The sequence below is a fragment of the Nematolebias whitei genome, chromosome 13 (genome assembly GCF_014905685.2).
Source record: "Nematolebias whitei isolate Nwh7 chromosome 13, NemWhi1, whole genome shotgun sequence".
Taxonomy (NCBI): domain Eukaryota; kingdom Metazoa; phylum Chordata; class Actinopteri; order Cyprinodontiformes; family Rivulidae; genus Nematolebias; species Nematolebias whitei.
Window position 1 is genome coordinate 4,715,191 of NC_056510.1, and position 17,286 is coordinate 4,732,476.

Consider the following 17,286-nt stretch of genomic DNA (forward strand, 5'->3'; position numbering starts at 1 on the left):
TCCATATGTGCTATTACAGAGGTTAGATCTTACATCATTTATTTGTACAAACTGTTTCCTATCTTTCAAATAGCTAGATACCCACTGTATTGCTAGTCCTCTAATGCAATATTTATTCAATTTTTCATGTAGAATACTATGGTCAATAGTATTGAATGCTTTCTTTAAATCAACAAAAATACTAACAATATTGTTTTTGATCAACAGCAATTGTTATTTGTTCCATCAATTCCATGAGAGCCATTGATGTAGAGTTATTTGCTCTAAACCCATACTGACTGCTACTTACATTATAGTAATTTGTATTTGTTATTATTTATCTCTAGTTGTTACGTTACATTTTACCTGCAGTAAGGATTTCACTTTTTTAATCCAAGTAAAACTGTCATTACAGAGGATCTACCAGAAAGACTACCATCAAACTAAGACAAAGGTCCACCTCCCACCTGACATCATCGCTAACCAGGTAGCCAAGCGGTGCCAGGACATGTTGAGCGATGTCCTCTACCGTACCTACCTGCACCAGTGGACTTGCCACCCAGAACAGGAGGACGCCATTCGTGCCAGAAAAACCAACGAGATTCTCAGTGATGTAAGTTATTTTTCTTAGCACTGCTGCGTGCCCGTTGTGAAAGACTCTGGATCAGGATATTGTACAAACGTGCCACATAAACATCTGGTTCACATCTGTTTATGGTCTTTAAGATAGACCTGCTGTAAAATAAATATGACAAGCCCATGTCTATGAAGAGTATTTGTTTTGTACATTGATGCCACCGTTGGTAATTTTAACAGAAAACACATTAAATGTTTTGTTGGTGAACAAACGGAAAATGGACATTTTCTATTTTTTACTGAACCTTTCTTTCCCACTAATGTCTTCTGATAGGTGTTCTACAAGGATGACTTGAACTGGATGAAGGGTATCGGCTGTTATGTTTGGGATACGCCAGAGATTATTCGTGCCAAGAAGTCCTACGATCTGCAAAGTGAAGTGAGTAGAAGCCCAGAATACATATATGGCTCCGTAAAGCTTAAATTAGAATTTGATTTAATCAACACTGTCTAATATGTTCTTAACAGCATAAATACAGAGTGGACGCCAAGAAGGGATTCCACAACTACTCGATTGTGACAGACACTCCCGAGTATGTGACTGCTGTCCTGGGTCACACCTGGGCTAGTGACGTGAGTGAGCTGCGCTAATATAAAATAGTTTTTAAGTAAAATCACAATTTACTGTATTTGTAATTCTGAATTATCATTGATAGTTGAACTACAGGGAGGCTTATCACAAGGAGAAGCACTTGTATACCACTGTTCTGGACACAGCCGATTACGCCAGATGCCACAACTTCAAATTAATCTTCAGCAACGTAAGCAAAAAAATAAAAAAGTGTTGTTTTTATAGATGGCATTAAGAAATTTGTAACTTTGTGAAGCAGCAATATGTTAATAAGCTTGTAATTTTTCTATCCTCAGAAAAACTACACATCTGCTTGGGATAAAATCAAAGCGAAGAGCTACCAAATTCCAGCTGACTCTAATGCACTGCAACACGCCAAACAACAAAAGATCGTTCTCAGCAATGTACGTTCAATTTTCTCTTCTCACAGTCTCGTTTCCTTATGCTAATAAAATAGAATTATGATGTAAGTTTCACCGTTCACCTTTACAAAATTATATGGATCCTCTTGCCCACTTTAGGTCAAGTATAAGACGGATTATGAGAAGTTCAAGTCACTTTACACTCTACCCAAGTCGCTTCAAGACGATCCTGCCACCGCCCGCTGCGTCAAAGCTGGAAAACTGGTCTTGGATGTAAGTAAAATTAGATTTAGCATTTTTCAGGTCGGAATAAGTGTGAAACAAAAATAAACACAATCATTTTGGTTCTATTCTTTAACTCTGAGGGATTTTATTCAAATTACATACGCTTATTGTAGAGTATATAATTGAATTACAAATTCTCCTCCCCCAGAACATTTTGAACAAAGTAGATGCCATTTCCTGCGTTCTGGTGTATTTTAATGGGTTGTTAATCATCTACGTTTACCTACATTTGTAAACACTTGATTCAATAACTATTTTAGAGAGCAACAAGAAGTAGCCTGACCAACAGCTCTCCTTGTGTGAATAGAGTACGTTCTGCTTCTCTCAAGCATCCTCGCTCCTGCTCCAGTATCTCCATTGCCACTGCATTCATGTGCTTCAGTTCTCGTTTGTTTAGTTGTACAATGAGAAGACTTTTTTTGTTAATGAAAGTAAACTGGACTGTCTTTTAGACATTTGTGGCTGTTGTGTTTAAAATGATTGTTTATGAAATTATTTTCAGGTTACATATTCAATATAGGTTTTATTCATTCAAGGCATTAAAATGTGTTCATAACTTTATTATTAGTAAGTCTGAGAGTTACCAGATCCAAGCAAACAGTTACCGGAACACACCCTGGCAAAATAAGAAAGTTCCCAGATCTTGTTCCAGCAGGATCCGGCTCAAATTAAGCACTGGTCGTGGTTGATTTGTTACATATATCAACACACTGCTGGGGTGGTTAGGGTGTAGAGATAGGTCAGCTGACTTGGGACGGGAAAGTCACTCCCCACCCGTGTGTCGTGGTGTCCTTGAGCAAGACACCTATTCCGTCACTGCTCCCCAGGTGCTTACATAGCTGCTCCACTTGGGTCTTTATGTGTGATTGGTCAAATGCAGAGCACAAATTTAGTCATTGTAGGGGAACACACAATGATGACAATACATAGCAGGTTCACTGTCACACTGCTTACAATATGATAAATGATCAAATTGAACATTGTAATTATCGTATTGAGCAATATAATTATTTTATTAAACAATATAATTATCATATTGAACAATATAATTATTTTATTAAACAATATAATTATCATATTGAACAATATAATTATTTTATTAAACAATATAATTATCGTATTGAACAATATAAGTATTTTATTAAACAATATAATTATCATATTGAACAATATAATTATTTTATTAAACAATATAATTATCGTATTGAACAATATAATTATTTTATTAAACAATATAGTTATCGTATTGAACAATATAATTATTTTATTAAACAATATAATTATCATATTGAACAATATAATTATCGTATTGAAAAATATAATAATTTTATTGAATAATATAATTATCGTATTGAACAATATAATTATCATATTGAACAATATAATTATTTTATTAAACAATATAATTATCGTATTGAACAATATAATTATTTTATTAAACAATATAATTATCGTATTGAAAAATATAATAATTTTATTGAATAATATAATTATCGTATTGAACAATATAATTATTTTATTGAATAATATAATTATCATATTGAACAATATATTTATCGTATTGAACAATATAATTATCATATTGAGCAATATAATTATTTTATTGAACAATATAATTATTGTGTTGAACAATATAATTATCGCATTGAAAAATATAATTATTGTATTCAAAAATATTTATATTTATTATAAATTAAATATCAGCACTTTGGCCAAAGGTGTTGTTTTTCAAGGATTCAAGGATTTTTATTGTCATTCACATCACATGTGGTACATGAGGTGGAACGAAACTATCTACACAAGGCCCCAGTTAGTTTTAAAGTGCTTTATAAATAAAGTTATATTGTATTGTATTGTAAATTAAAAATATATGAGCAGCAAAAACCTACATGAGTCAACAGGATTCAGCCTTTAATGTGATTAGATACTAGCCTGATTCAACACAAGAAGATTCATGTGCAATTTAACACAAATAAACGGTCATGTGTCCATTAATGAGACTAAATGCTTACTTCCAGGTACATCTTTTTTAACTATGAATGAGGATTGTAAATTTACATAAAAATAGATTATTGAATATTGAAACCTTGGTATAAAAAAGATGAGTTAATTAACAAAACCAAGAAATGTCTTTTTATATTTCTACCAAATACATGATGTGAAAACTCATACGATCATCTGTATCTTCACAGCGTCTGTACAAAGAGAACTATGAGAAAACAAAAGCCAAGAACCACATTCCTCCAGACATGATGGAGATCCTGTCGGCCCGCAACACGCAGGCCAGCGTCAGTGGGATCAACTACCGTAAATATCTGCATCAGTGGATTTGTCTGCCAGACATGCAGGTGTACGTCCAAGCTCGCAAAGTCAACGAGCAGCTCAGCGACGTGAGTAACCGACCAGCCTGCAGCCACAATAAAACTGCACGATAAAAACCCATAACTGAATTTCTAGAAATGTATTCATTTTAATATCTTATTTTGTTTTGTAGGAAAATACAGTGTAACAAAACAAAACAGAGCTCTGCAATTGTTGCTCAAGCTGAAAAATAAAACTATTTTTTGTCAACTAAATACAAAATAAATACAACTACAAAAAAAGCTAAATGTATTAATTTCATCCCCAGATTTTCTACAAGGATGATTTGAACTATCTGAAGGGTATTGGTTGCTACGCCTGGGACACTCCAGAGATCATCCGTGTGAAACATGCTGGTAATCTCCAGAGTGAGGTAAGCCCATTTAGCATTGTTTATGATTTTTTCATTGCACGCTGCATCGTTTTCTTAATCAATAGTAACGCTGATTACCGTGTTTTTATTCCAGAGCAAGTACCGAGCTAAAGGTATTGAGGCGTTCAAGGACTACACTGTGGTGACGGACACGCCAGTTTATGAGACAGCCAAGCAGAACGCCCAAAACCTGAGTGATGTATGCACATATTGCATTTGACATTTTCTTGATTATTGTGTCATTTTATCTGAATCTAAATCAATCAGTTCAGTGTTGCCTGTATAAAAATAAAAAGAAAAGAGTAACGACCATTCACGTTTTCTGTCTTTTTGTTTTTCCAGCTTCATTACCGCTACGACTACAACGCTAATGTGAAGGGCACCAACACCTCTCCTGCTGTCACCGTTGATACAGAAAGAGTACGCCTGGTCAACTCCATCCAGAGTGATGTACGTTCTTTTTTATATTTCAGTATACTCACCATCATCTCTGCTTAGTGCAAATGGAAGTAAAACCACAAAGGTAAAAATCACAGGAAGCTATACTTTCACAGTTAACGCTAAAAGTATATCAAATTATTTTTTAATACAGCTGCTGTTTAGAATTAGAATTTTCAGCGTTGATAAATAATAAAGATTTTTCAATTTACACGAACAGAATGGAGAAACTGAAAAAAATGTTCTCTAAAAACAACTGAATTTATTGTCCCTCGTTGGGGAGTGAAAAGGGGGATTCGGAAATACCTCCGAATCACAAGTCTCAAAAAAGTGAACCGCAATTTCAACCTTTATTTTTATTTATACAGGTTAATCCCATTGAGCCTCGGGGACTCATTTACAAGAGAGACCTGTTTTGTTTTTTTTAACAAATAGTGATGACAACAGTGGACAATCTTGAAAGAGGCATACATATTAATTTTATTTATTTATTTATTTACAAGTTAAAATAAAATGGCAACCAAAAGGACAATCAAAAGGAAAAAGTAGTGAAAAACAGCTAGGTTGTAAGGCGGTATAGAAAACTAGAAACAGGAACTTAATAGATGTTTGAAGCCACTTATAGAGGTCCAGGCCGAGAGCTTCAGGTCTATATAGTGAGGGACTACTGTATATGTATATGTATGTAAACAGCCCACCCCAATCATTTGAGGAAGCTATGCTTTCCAGTTTTTATATTGATTAAATGTATAGTTTCCTCAAATGATTGGCCACCACCTGGCTCCTCCATTGCACTTGGCGGTGGATAAAATTGTTCTCTCCACTTGCCAGGATCCGTCACTCTGCGCTGCCTCGAACAAGGAAAAGAAAAACTACCTCTATACTTATACGTGTAACTCCTACTCAGTTGAATATCTTGCACAAAAAAAAAAAACCCATTAAGGTTTACTTCATTCCCTGTTCTGGTGTAGTCCAGACAAACATTCATCTCGAGAACTACAAACATTCTCTTTAAATCCCTCAGCGCATGGGAACATTGGTGTACCACTTGCATTTAGATGTTCTCTCCAATTTTCTATAATAAATAAAAACAGGAACTGCAACATTACAAATACACAGAATAGTATAGATGTTCCAGATTTGGTGAAAAACTATGCATTAATAAAAAAACAAACCCAGCTCTATAGTTTCTAAATATTCTGCAAACCCACGTTATTTTTAGATGTTTAAACTCATTTTGATCGTTCTATTCTTGGATTTCTGTTTATCCATTGATGTTCATAGTGGGAATTATTCCTTCTTACCCTGTTTAATGTTTGTTTTGGTCAGAATCTGTACAAAGAGGCCAACAGAAAGTCCATGCCCACCGGTTACTCCCTGCCTAACGACACGCCGCTCATCAAGCAGGCTAAGATCAACCGTGTTGTCACCAGCAATGTAAGTCTTCGATAGATCCGCACACTCTTTTCACAGACGTAACGACAGGACGTGAGCGAACCCTGCTTTCATCCGTGCAGGTAAAATACAAGGAGGCCTACGAGATGACGAAGGCTAAGGGCTACACTCTTCATCCAGAGGGCGTCAACTTTGTTGGTGCGAGAAACGCTCACAAGATCATCAACGACGTAAGTGAACGCATCAGAGGACACAGAAAGTCCACCGTAAATCTGTGATAATTCACTTTGTTTTGTCTCTCCAGCGTCTGTATCGTGAGACGTACCACAAGCAAAAGGACAAGATCCACTCAACTTATGACACTCCTGACATCAAGCAAGTCAAGATGAACCAAAAGAACCTCAGCGATGTATGCAACACACAACTAAGGCTGCGTATGTGGTTGAGTATGCGCTCTTCATCCCATCTCCTCTTCTCGTCCTGTAGTTGCGCTACAAGGAGAAATACTACAACAACAAAGGCCAGCTGATCTCTATGCCCATAACGCCCGAGCTCATGCACTGTTACCACGTCAACCAGATCACCAGCGAGGTATCGCATCACTTTTGTCCCAAAACCACCTCTTTTGACTTGGGAGTATTTCTTAAACGTCGCTTGTGTTTTGTTATGTTTTTAGCTGAAATACAAAGAAGATCTGATGTGGTTTAGAGGCGTCGGCTGCTTCTTGTACGACACCCCGGAGATGGTCCACGTGCGCAACATCAGCAAGTTCAGAGTACGTTTGTAGTTTGGATGGTTCAGTTTGTGTATTGGTACAATTTCTACTGTGCACTTTGAAATCCAAAACTGTTTAATCAATCAGTCAATCCAAAACTTTATTTCAGACACATACATGGTCCATAGTAAACAAAAACAGGCAAAAAAAAAAAAGATAACAACAATAAGACACAATAAAACAGTAGTGTTCATCCATTGCCTTATACATTAAGGCACCGGTGATTCCACAAACTAGAGAAGAACCCAACTGAGCTCGGTACGGGGTTGGTCAAAGTATAAATGATGCTATTTACAGCAGCGGTGTAGTCTACATTTTTGCAGTGGGTGTACTGGGATAAGAAACCAAAGTGCAGCGGTTAGTTCATTGTAATCGTCAGTTTATTTTGATTTTTAAGCGTATTGAACATTTCCAAATTTCTCTGATGCTTATATTTGAACACTTGTACAACAGTTAGCTTTGTATTAAACATGTTATGGAATTTATAACACAGTGTCAAAGCAACACATGCTCAAGTATTAAAGTAGTAAGTACAGAAGTATTAATTACACAATAATTTGCAAATGTAATAAACAAGCGCTGCATACAGACAGATTGTTATGGAAGCATTTAACTGCCATTTAACGCATCAATGACACGTTCCTAATGATACGCTGTGCATCACTGGGCACTTTCAAGTGGTTATACTGAAATTCTTAAGCTTTTCTAGTGATATACTCCGTATACCCATGTATCGCATAGACTACACCACTGATTTACAGTCTGTTAGCCTATACACACATCTGTACATAAGGTTTGAAGCACAGCAGCACAAGCTGGTACGTTGGCATTTACAAACATCTGACTGGCACTACTCCATTGCGGCACCTTAAGCAGCGTCCTCATGCCATCATTGTACACCACCTGAAGTTTACGCACGCTGCTTTCTCTGTAATGCCACCACGGGTGGGCAGTACACATTGGAGTACAATATTCTTTAAAGAGTGCAGTTTTTACAGATACTGAGCACGTAGAGAACTTCCGAAGAAGCATATTAGCTTGTACATATTGCAACGTTGCCCGTAAATGTCCCTATCATCAGACAGGTCAGCGGTTATGTAATGTCCCAAGTCCACCTCTTCACTGACTTGGAGGATGCTGCCAGACAGAGTGAAGTCAGGGAAAGATGGTTTAGGGTCCTCTATGCTCCTGACAATCGTGACGTTACTCTTTTTTGCATTATATTTAATATCAAAGTCCAGTCCATACTGAGAGCAAACCCTTACCAGCTGCTGCAGACCAGCACTATATGGACAAAAGATTACAAGATCGTCAGCATACATCAGGTGGTTGATGGTTCTATTGCCAACCCAACAGCCGGTCCTACATTAATTCAACAGCTTAGATAAATCATCCATATACACGTTAAAAAACAAGGAGGCAAAATGCTGCCTTGTCGCACACCACTACTCACATAAAAAGAAGATGATACAGATTTTCCCCATTTTACAGACAGACTGGTGAGCATACCAGTACACTAAGATTCGTAATAAAAATTTCAGAACTCCTCTTTCGTCCAATTTATAAATCAATTTTCCATGATTTACATGATCAAATGCTTTCGAGGCGTCAATAAAACATAAAAATTGTGGCATTATGCCTATTGTATAAATCCCAGATCTCCTTGAGAGCAAAATGTTGGTGGACTAAGTGGATATAACTGTTTTATCCTATGTCATGCTTTGATTATTCTTTCATGACGTGTGCTGCTGAACTCACGGCCAAAGAGATCTTGGTCTCAGTGGGGTTTTATCTTCTTAAATAAAGGTGATGATGATGATATCACGATTTACACAACCTGTTGTTTTGCCTTTACAGACGAGCTATCCAGTGGAGGCCAAGAAGAACCTCACCAACTTCAGCGTGGTCCTGGACACTCCAGAGTACAAGCGTGTGACTGAGCTGAAGACTCACATGAGTAATGTAAGTTTTCTCCACTAACATGTACGCGTCGTCGCATCGTAAAAAGAGACTCACTCAGTCTGGTTTTCTTCTGCTTGGCAACAAGTTTGGTTTAACGTTTCCCGCTCGTCTTTTTCAGATGATCTACAAAGCTCAGAGCAAGCAGGACATGGCTAAAGTTTCCACCACTGTAGATTCTGTGGACATTAAGAGAGTCAAGTGGGCGCAGCAGCTGATTAATAAGGCAAGTTGAAACACACCCAAACATCTATTTGATCCTCTGAATGTACTTATTGTATGTAACCCTATCGATACTTTTGTTTTTACAGTACCAGTACACAGATCTGGCAGCAAAGGAGAGATCTCACTTCACTCCAGAATCTGACACTCCAAATAATCAGCATGCCAGGAAGATGAAAGTGGTCTTCAGCGAAGTAAGTCTGCTGCTTCCTCATTTATTTTTTATTCTTAGCCAAGTTTACTGTATTTTTTTTTTCACACGTATGTTGATAAAAATAGCCTCTTTTGTTCAGTAACTTTCCAAACTGTGGTAACTTTACTGTAGCATGAGAATGCACGCATCTCAGTTGGCAAAGATCTTCAACCAAACCGATCTAACTCTTGTTATTCAAACTATTCACGTGTTGTTATGTCTCTTTCTTTCTTTTCTCAGACCAAATACAAAGAGCAGTATGAGAAGATGAAGCACAGGTACACTGCCATTGCTGATACACCTCTCCTGATACGTTGCAAGAAAGCGTACCTGCAGTCCAGTGATGTAAGCATTCCCAATAAATAACCTAATTATACTTCAGCTTCAGTCAGTTTGGGGTTTTGCTTGACTGCAAAGCTCAACTTTACACAAACCACCCAACTCTTTAGTGTCCTTGTAAATGTGTTGTGCACTGTGTGACTAAACAATTGTTCTGAAACTAATTTCAATTCAGTTTATTTCTGTAGCACCAAGTCGCAACAGAAGTCGTCTCAAGGCACTGAACAAAACTAATATTCACATATATTATAAATGCCAATTAGAACAGTTTTCAATCTAAGGAAGTAAACCAGCAGACGCGTTGAATCTTCACTTCGTCGCAGTCTCCCATCCTGAGCTAGCACAAGGGTAACAGTGGAAAGGAAAAACTCCCTCATAACAGGAAGAAACTTCCAGCAGAACCAGGCTCAGGAAAAGCAGCCGTCTGCTTCGACCGGCTGGGTTGGAGAGGACAGGAAGTAGAAACGGACACAGAATGGCAGGTCCAGGATGGAGGCGAGCTGGTCCTCTCTAGGAGGAAAGATTAAATAAAAAATATGTTAAGATAGAAACAAGTACAAATACAAATTATTCATTTATATTCATTTGTAACTGCTCATTTGATGAAATGAGGTTAATTTATCCTACAGTAGTCTAAGCCTACAGCAGCATAACTAAGGGATAGGTCAGGAGACCAAGTCAACCCTAACTATAGGATTTATCAAAATGGAAAGTCTTAAAACTGGACAATGTGTCAGCCTCACGGACCACAAGAGAGGAGCCTGATAACTGGAAGATCTTCCTCCCATTCTGCTTTTGGAAACTATAGGAACCACGAGTAAACCTGCAGTCTGAGAGCTCTCAGTGCTCTGTTAGGAAAATATGAAACAATAAGATCTCAAATATAAGATGGAGCTAGGTTGTTGAGAGCTTTGTAGGTTAGAAGTAAAAATTTTAATTATACTCTGGACTTGTCAGCTGGAGAGAAGCTAAAACTGGAGAGATATGATCTCTCCCAGTAACTCCAGTTAAGACTCTGGCAGCAGCATTTTGGATCAACTGAAGACGTTTTAAAGACGTATTTGGACACTCAGATAATAAACCATTGCAATAGTCCAGTCTAGACGTGACAAATGCATGGACCAGTTCTTCTGCATCATTTTTAGATCAGATGTTTCTAATATTACACAATGACAACAAAAGTTTACTTGCGTATTAGCTTAAAAATAGCCTCTAATTAGGATATTAGTTGATGAAGTTTGTTAATTCAGTGTTTCTTTTCTTCCGTTTGTGCTGTATGTGCAAAAAATACAAATTTCACAATTGAATGGCAACGACTGGCTTAAATAAAATGATATATAAATATGTTTATATTTAAAGTTTGAAGAGTCTCACATGCACTGTTTTTCTTTTCTTCAGCTGCGTTACAAGGAGACCTTTGAGCTTTCCAAGGGCCACTACCACACAGACAAGGATGCTCTGGACATCGTCTGCCACCGCAAGTTCACCGATGACATCAGCGAGGTCAGCAGCAAAAACAAATTGTCAAACAAATGTTGCTGTAATTCCTATTCACGCTCTTTGATCTCCCATACTCTCTTCATTTCTGTGCCCCAGGTGAAATACAGAGAGAAGTATATTAACTCTCTGGGTACGTGGAAGTCCATCCCAGACCGTCCGGAGTTCTTCTTTAGCAGAATAGTCAACGATAACGTCAGCAACGTGAGTACTTTGACAGGTCACAGCCTCCACAGCAGATAATGTTGTAATGTGTTTGTCTTAAATCCTTTTCATGTCTGTTTTCAGGTCAAATACAAAGAAGACCTGGAGTTCTTGAAGGGCATCGGATGTTACGCGTGGGACACTCCTGAGCTGCAGCTGGCTGACAAGAACAAGGCACTGTACAGTGAGGTAATTCACACATCCGTTCCCTCAAATACTCGTTCAAAATGTACATTTTACTGATGCGTGAGCTCTTTTTTTATATACAGAGACTGTACAAAGCCTCCTTTGAGAAAAACAGAGGTAACTTCAAGTACACCTGCGACACTCCGGTCTTCAAGGCTGCAAAGAACGCCTCCATGCTCATCAACGACGTGAGTCTCTTCCTTCTTTAAATCAAGGCTGGATTCATATTTGATTTGTACTCTCACTCGTAAAATTACGCTGAAATTATTGACCGAGTTTTCTCTACTGGACTCTCGATTTAAAGGTAAAACATAAGGAAATAAAACCAGTTAATTATTGTTATCGTTTGATTTTTGTTTTTATATCAATAACAGTTTGAACTGTGTTCAGGTTTTCCACATCGACTAGCTTTGCTTTCTTTCCTGAAGCTCCGTCACATGACAGCAGTGTTGTTTTTCTAGACGTTTGTCGTTTTTAACCACTTTTTGACACTCTGAGCAGAGGTTCTACAGAGCTAACTATGAGAAGACCAAGGATAAGTTCACCATAACCACGGATGACCCTAGATACCAGCTGGCTAGGGAAAACAGGAAGATGAGCCAGGTAACGGTCCTGGTTGTGCTGCTCGGTCCAGTCCTCCAGATGTGCATGAGGCGTCGGCAGCCCTGATGGTGGCGGTCACCGCATGAAAGTCCTGCTGTTCCAGCCTCTTCTCGTTGTCTTTGTTTCCTTTTTGTCCTGCACAGGTTTCTGTCGCTACTCAAACTGCAGCTGGGCCGCTGTCTTCACTCATCTGTTCAGCCAGAGAGACAGTTTAATCCCTCGTTTCACAGATTAAAATCTTAAGGAATGCCAAATTCAAACATTAAAATATAAGCGTCACTCTGTTGGCACAGATGAACACAAACGGTCACACTCGGATCTCCGGAGCTTCTGCTCCAGTCCTCCCAGTGTTGCTTCTGTTGTTTCAGTTTGGTTCTCAACTGTGGCATGCTGTGTGTTTGTGTTTGTGTGAACAGAAAAGGTATAAATCCAGAGCAAAGGATCTGCTCAAGAGCGGCTGCAATGAGTTGCTCCGTCCGGACATCCTCACAGCCCTCTGCCAGTCCATTATGGGCAGTAAGGTAAACCGTCAGAGAGCAGTGGTGTTTCCACAAACCCACTGGAGATACGTTCTCTGTAGTTTCATGAATCACAGATTTGTTCCTTATCACAATAAATACTCATTTAACGGAAACTTCATGTATCCATTTAATCCACCTAAAAGAGGTTTTACTTTTTATTCATGCTCTAATCCCCCATTCATTAAACTTTTGTCTTTTGTTTTTTCCTTGAGCACGTTTTAAAATGATTTCTCAACTTGAATGGGCATTTCTAAAATCAGAAATACAAAAGTCTAGAATTGAAATTAGCTTTAAATTTCACACGTTTAGGCCCAAATTCACTAAAGAATTATATGCTAGTCGTGAATTTGCACATCCGACTCGCTCGCCAAACCCTCACAAAGGGAGGTGTGCGCCTCAAACCGCGCCGCAGACATAAGTTTCTATGCACTGGTTCAGTTTATCTACATTTCAATGAAAATGTATGCACGCTTTTAGCGATATGTAGTCATAATTTAAAATTTCCCATCTCTTGAGAATTGATGAAAACTGTATTGGGGTAAGAACAAAAACAGGAAGAGAAGCAACCTGCTGCACTGTTGACAAAAAAGAGAACAAGCACATCAGTAAAAATATAATCAATCCCACCTTCGTTCATAAGTGTCAGATATTATTGCTTCTGCAACTAAGTTGTCAAATAATTTGTGAAATTGTCTTGCTGCTGATTTACATCCAGGAAACGAAACGTGTTAGTTTCAGCAGATAGAGCTTCACAGGGGCGAGTCTAGGGTCTGACCTTTAGGGGTGCTTAGCCCCCAGTACTAACAATGGCTCTTGGCTTGAACAACTCACCCCATGGTGTGCTTTGTGAGAAGAGCAAAAGTTTACAGCACCTGGTATTCCCAGACGGTCTCCCATCTAAGTACTAACCAGGCCTGACCCTGGGATCAGACTAGATCAGGCGTGTTCAGGGTGGTGTGGCCGTAAACGAGGAGCTCGGTCACAAATGGGACTTTTAAAAGATCAAAGCAAACAGAAAATAAACTTATGCAACCAGAAGTTGCAACATATATCTATACACAAAACACAACTAGCTTTAAGTATTAACCTTTAATTTAACCATTAACCTCTGACTGCAACACACTGACAATGATGTCGGTGGAAAAGGGGGTGGAGCTCCTGCAGGTAAGGGGGCAGCAAGCGCCCTTTGGTTCAGGATAGAAACAGAAGACCCGTTTTTATTTATTAAATGAAAAATATGGAATGATAATTTCTCTTAATGGTTTAGAAATGCCATTCTTAGCACAGTCAGATGTTCATGCAGTTTTAAGCAGTGAACGTCATGTGTTGTGACCCGACGACGGTCACTGTGAGATTTTTTTTGTTTCTGTCTCTTCATGCATGCTGTTTGTGGTGGACGTTCGTGTTCAGATTGTGCAGTGAGGACTGCTGCGGTTTGACGCAGAAAGTCTGCAGATCTTTCACGCCTGATCAGCTTGATGAGCATGTTTGCACTAGGATGTAATTAAAATAAACTTTTTTGTGAATACGATCATAAAACAGATGCAAACCATGAGCAAAACGGAAAATTTTATTGAATCTGAGCTTTAAACTTCTATTAAAACTGAAATGGGGATTTGATTTTATTTCTTAAAAGAAAACATTTGTAATTAATACTAAACGTTTCTGTTCCATCAGTTCAAATATTCACAAATAAATTTAAATAACAGAACATAGAGCAGCAGATATTCACATCTCGTTTCAAAGAAAGAAACACTACCTGTTATAATTACTATTTCCTCCTTTTTGCATTTTCTCTCGCTCTATATATATACACACATTTTAAACATATAATTTAGACGGCACACATGTAATCTCTTTGTAAATTACAACTTTTTTAATTTACAGACCATCTTATTTATAACTACAGAAATTGCATTTCCTGCTAAAAAGCACTGTGAATGCTTATTGCCGAACAACTTGCTGAAAAACGGCTGAAATTAGCTAAAAATGTGCTGAAATGTTGCTGAAGTGGAAGAACAAGCCTAAGTTAGAGGAGAAAAAAGCAGAAAGAACACATGTTTGTGTAATTAGGCTTAAATATGCAGAAACAAGCACAAAAATTAGGAAATTAGCTAAAAAGAAAAAAGCTGAAAGGAGCATAAGTTCAAATTAGTAGAAAGAAGTTAATTAGGCTGAACCTAGCATAAATTACCAAGAAAAACTAGATTTTTTTAAAACAGCTGAAATTACCGTAGCTAAAAAAAAAATGCTTTAAAGCTAGCTGAAAAAGTCGAACATGCTTAAATTATCAGAAGAAACCAGAAACAGCCCATATTTTCCCAGTTAGGCTGAAAGAAGCAGAAAGGAGCACAAAACAGCTGAAATTGGCTGAAAGTAGCTGAAAAAAGTTTAAATTTGCAGAAGGAAGCTGGAAGAAGCTGGAGCAGAACAAAATGTGAAAGGAGCAGTAAAATGTTGTAAACATACCTAAAGATGTGAAGGAGGTAAAATGAGCTCAGTTCATTTTCTATGAGGAACAAAATGGCAGAAAAGGCTAAATATTTCAAAAAGCTAAAGTTGCACCAGTCACAGCAGGATTGTCCTGAAAAAAGATTTATGATTTGTTGAAATATCACAAAAATTGTGGAACGAGAAAGATGTTGAAAAACATACGGACGAAAAATGGACCAGAATAGAGTGAAAGCTTCATAAACATGCAGACAATAAATCAGCGTGAGCTACAGCAACATCGTGGACTTTCACGATCAATTATCTTTTATTAATCACCCGGGAAATATCTCCTCGTTCTTTGTGTGTCGTTTCATTTGCACATCTGCATGTCATCACATCACTAACCTTTTAGACAATAATAGATGATTTGCTACATGTTTCTGTATTATTTGATGTTTACAGAAAACTATCCAAAAATAAACATTAGAATTGATAAAGTGATTAGTTATTTGTCTTAACTTTGTTACGCTCTATTAAACCTTTAATATAAATATTGGAATAAACTGATTTGTTTTGGTCAAACTATGACTGTTTGGATTTTAATGTTAATCATTTTACACATACTACTTAAGGACCCGTTCATATTTATGGATAGCTTTCTCTTGATTTTATAAATTAGAAGCAAAAAGTAGTAAATTTTTTCCAACTCTCTTGCGTTCGCTCGTCGTCCTCCAGTGGAAGTACAGGGAGCAGTACGAGCGCGCCAAAGACAAGTTCACGTCGGTTCTGGAGACTCCCGAGTACGAAGCTCACAAACGCAGCAAGAAGATAACGGATGTGAGTTTTGTGTTCGTCTTTTTCTGGCATAATTTGAATTTAGAAAATTATATTTCAGCTTCTTAAAATCTTATTTCACCTGACCATATCATTCCTTACATGTTCTTAGATCATCTATAAGATGGAGTACAACAAAACCAAAGCAAAGGGATACACCTTGCCTTACGACACGCCACACCAGCAGCACATGAAGAAGGTCAAGGAGATCACCAGCAACGTAGGTCCCCTTCTCACAGCCCACAGCTCTAATACCACTTAAACACGCAGTGGTTGATGGTGTGCTGTCATGCTTCTTGCAGCTGAAGTACAAGGAGGTGTACGAGAAGAGCAAAGCCCAGATCAACATGGACCCCGAGGCTCATGAGATCCGCGCTGCCAAGGAGGCCTACAAGAACATCAGCAACGTAAGCAGCTTCAGCATGATCGACAACTGTGCGGTGAGTTAAACGATCAGAACTGAAACGCAGCTTCAAACACGTTTTCTAAATTTTAGCTCGACTACAAGAAGAAGTACGAGGCGACCAAGAACAAGTGGATCTGGACGCCCAGCAGACCAGACTTTGTCAACGCCGCCAAAAACTCCTTGCAGCAGAGCGATGTGAGTCAGCGGGCCTCGTTTTAAACTCGGATTCTTTGTAAATACAGTTTTACCTCTGATCTTTCTCACCGTGTTTAACCCACAGGTGGAGTACAAGTACGACAAAGAGATGATGAAGGGTTGCGTGATACCTGTCTCTGAAGACATGTACACCCAACTGTACAAGAAAAACGCTGAAATGGCCAGTCAAGTAAGTCTTTCCCTTCTTAGTTAGCGATGGTATGAAACAAATTGAAAAAGGCAAATAAAATGTTGTTTCAGAAGGGCTGCACGACAGATTGAGCACCTTAATTATTTCCCTCTGCAGGTGAAGTACAAGGAAAAATATGAAAAGTCCAAAGGACACTACGTGCCTGTTCTGGATACTCCTCAAATCCTCCATGCCAAAGCTGTGCGCGTGCTCGCTTCAGAGGTGAGGATCAAACGTTAACACAGCCAGCCAGGATTTGTAGACCTTTACGTAAGACTTTGTCATGTATGGATTAAACAACATTAATAAAACTTCCTTGTTCTCGTCCT

The 17,286-nt window shown here is 38.1% G+C and overlaps 1 protein-coding gene across 9 annotated transcripts in view; it reads left to right on the forward strand.

Annotated features, from left to right (window-relative positions):
- Nucleotides 1-17,286, forward strand: part of neb (nebulin) — a 62,380-nt gene that overhangs the window by 23,060 nt on the left and 22,034 nt on the right. For 8 of the 9 annotated variants that reach the window (XM_037686789.1, XM_037686791.1, XM_037686793.1 and 5 more), the window contains exons 60-89: nucleotides 395-592; nucleotides 890-994; nucleotides 1,084-1,188; nucleotides 1,272-1,376; nucleotides 1,483-1,590; nucleotides 1,708-1,821; nucleotides 4,026-4,223; nucleotides 4,463-4,567; nucleotides 4,662-4,766; nucleotides 4,910-5,017; nucleotides 6,335-6,442; nucleotides 6,523-6,630; nucleotides 6,705-6,809; nucleotides 6,887-6,991; nucleotides 7,077-7,175; nucleotides 9,033-9,137; nucleotides 9,256-9,360; nucleotides 9,446-9,550; nucleotides 9,790-9,894; nucleotides 11,287-11,391; nucleotides 11,485-11,589; nucleotides 11,674-11,778; nucleotides 11,859-11,963; nucleotides 12,795-12,899; nucleotides 16,068-16,169; nucleotides 16,279-16,386; nucleotides 16,469-16,573; nucleotides 16,663-16,767; nucleotides 16,853-16,957; nucleotides 17,075-17,179. In XM_037686789.1, coding sequence (XP_037542717.1) covers nucleotides 395-592; nucleotides 890-994; nucleotides 1,084-1,188; nucleotides 1,272-1,376; nucleotides 1,483-1,590; nucleotides 1,708-1,821; nucleotides 4,026-4,223; nucleotides 4,463-4,567; nucleotides 4,662-4,766; nucleotides 4,910-5,017; nucleotides 6,335-6,442; nucleotides 6,523-6,630; nucleotides 6,705-6,809; nucleotides 6,887-6,991; nucleotides 7,077-7,175; nucleotides 9,033-9,137; nucleotides 9,256-9,360; nucleotides 9,446-9,550; nucleotides 9,790-9,894; nucleotides 11,287-11,391; nucleotides 11,485-11,589; nucleotides 11,674-11,778; nucleotides 11,859-11,963; nucleotides 12,795-12,899; nucleotides 16,068-16,169; nucleotides 16,279-16,386; nucleotides 16,469-16,573; nucleotides 16,663-16,767; nucleotides 16,853-16,957; nucleotides 17,075-17,179 — 3,351 coding nt within the window. Of the gene's footprint in view, nucleotides 1-394; nucleotides 593-889; nucleotides 995-1,083; nucleotides 1,189-1,271; nucleotides 1,377-1,482; nucleotides 1,591-1,707; nucleotides 1,822-4,025; nucleotides 4,224-4,462; nucleotides 4,568-4,661; nucleotides 4,767-4,909; nucleotides 5,018-6,334; nucleotides 6,443-6,522; nucleotides 6,631-6,704; nucleotides 6,810-6,886; nucleotides 6,992-7,076; nucleotides 7,176-9,032; nucleotides 9,138-9,255; nucleotides 9,361-9,445; nucleotides 9,551-9,789; nucleotides 9,895-11,286; nucleotides 11,392-11,484; nucleotides 11,590-11,673; nucleotides 11,779-11,858; nucleotides 11,964-12,276; nucleotides 12,379-12,794; nucleotides 12,900-16,067; nucleotides 16,170-16,278; nucleotides 16,387-16,468; nucleotides 16,574-16,662; nucleotides 16,768-16,852; nucleotides 16,958-17,074; nucleotides 17,180-17,286 lie in introns of all 9 variants that reach the window. The other variant, XM_037686797.1, reaches the window with a different exon arrangement.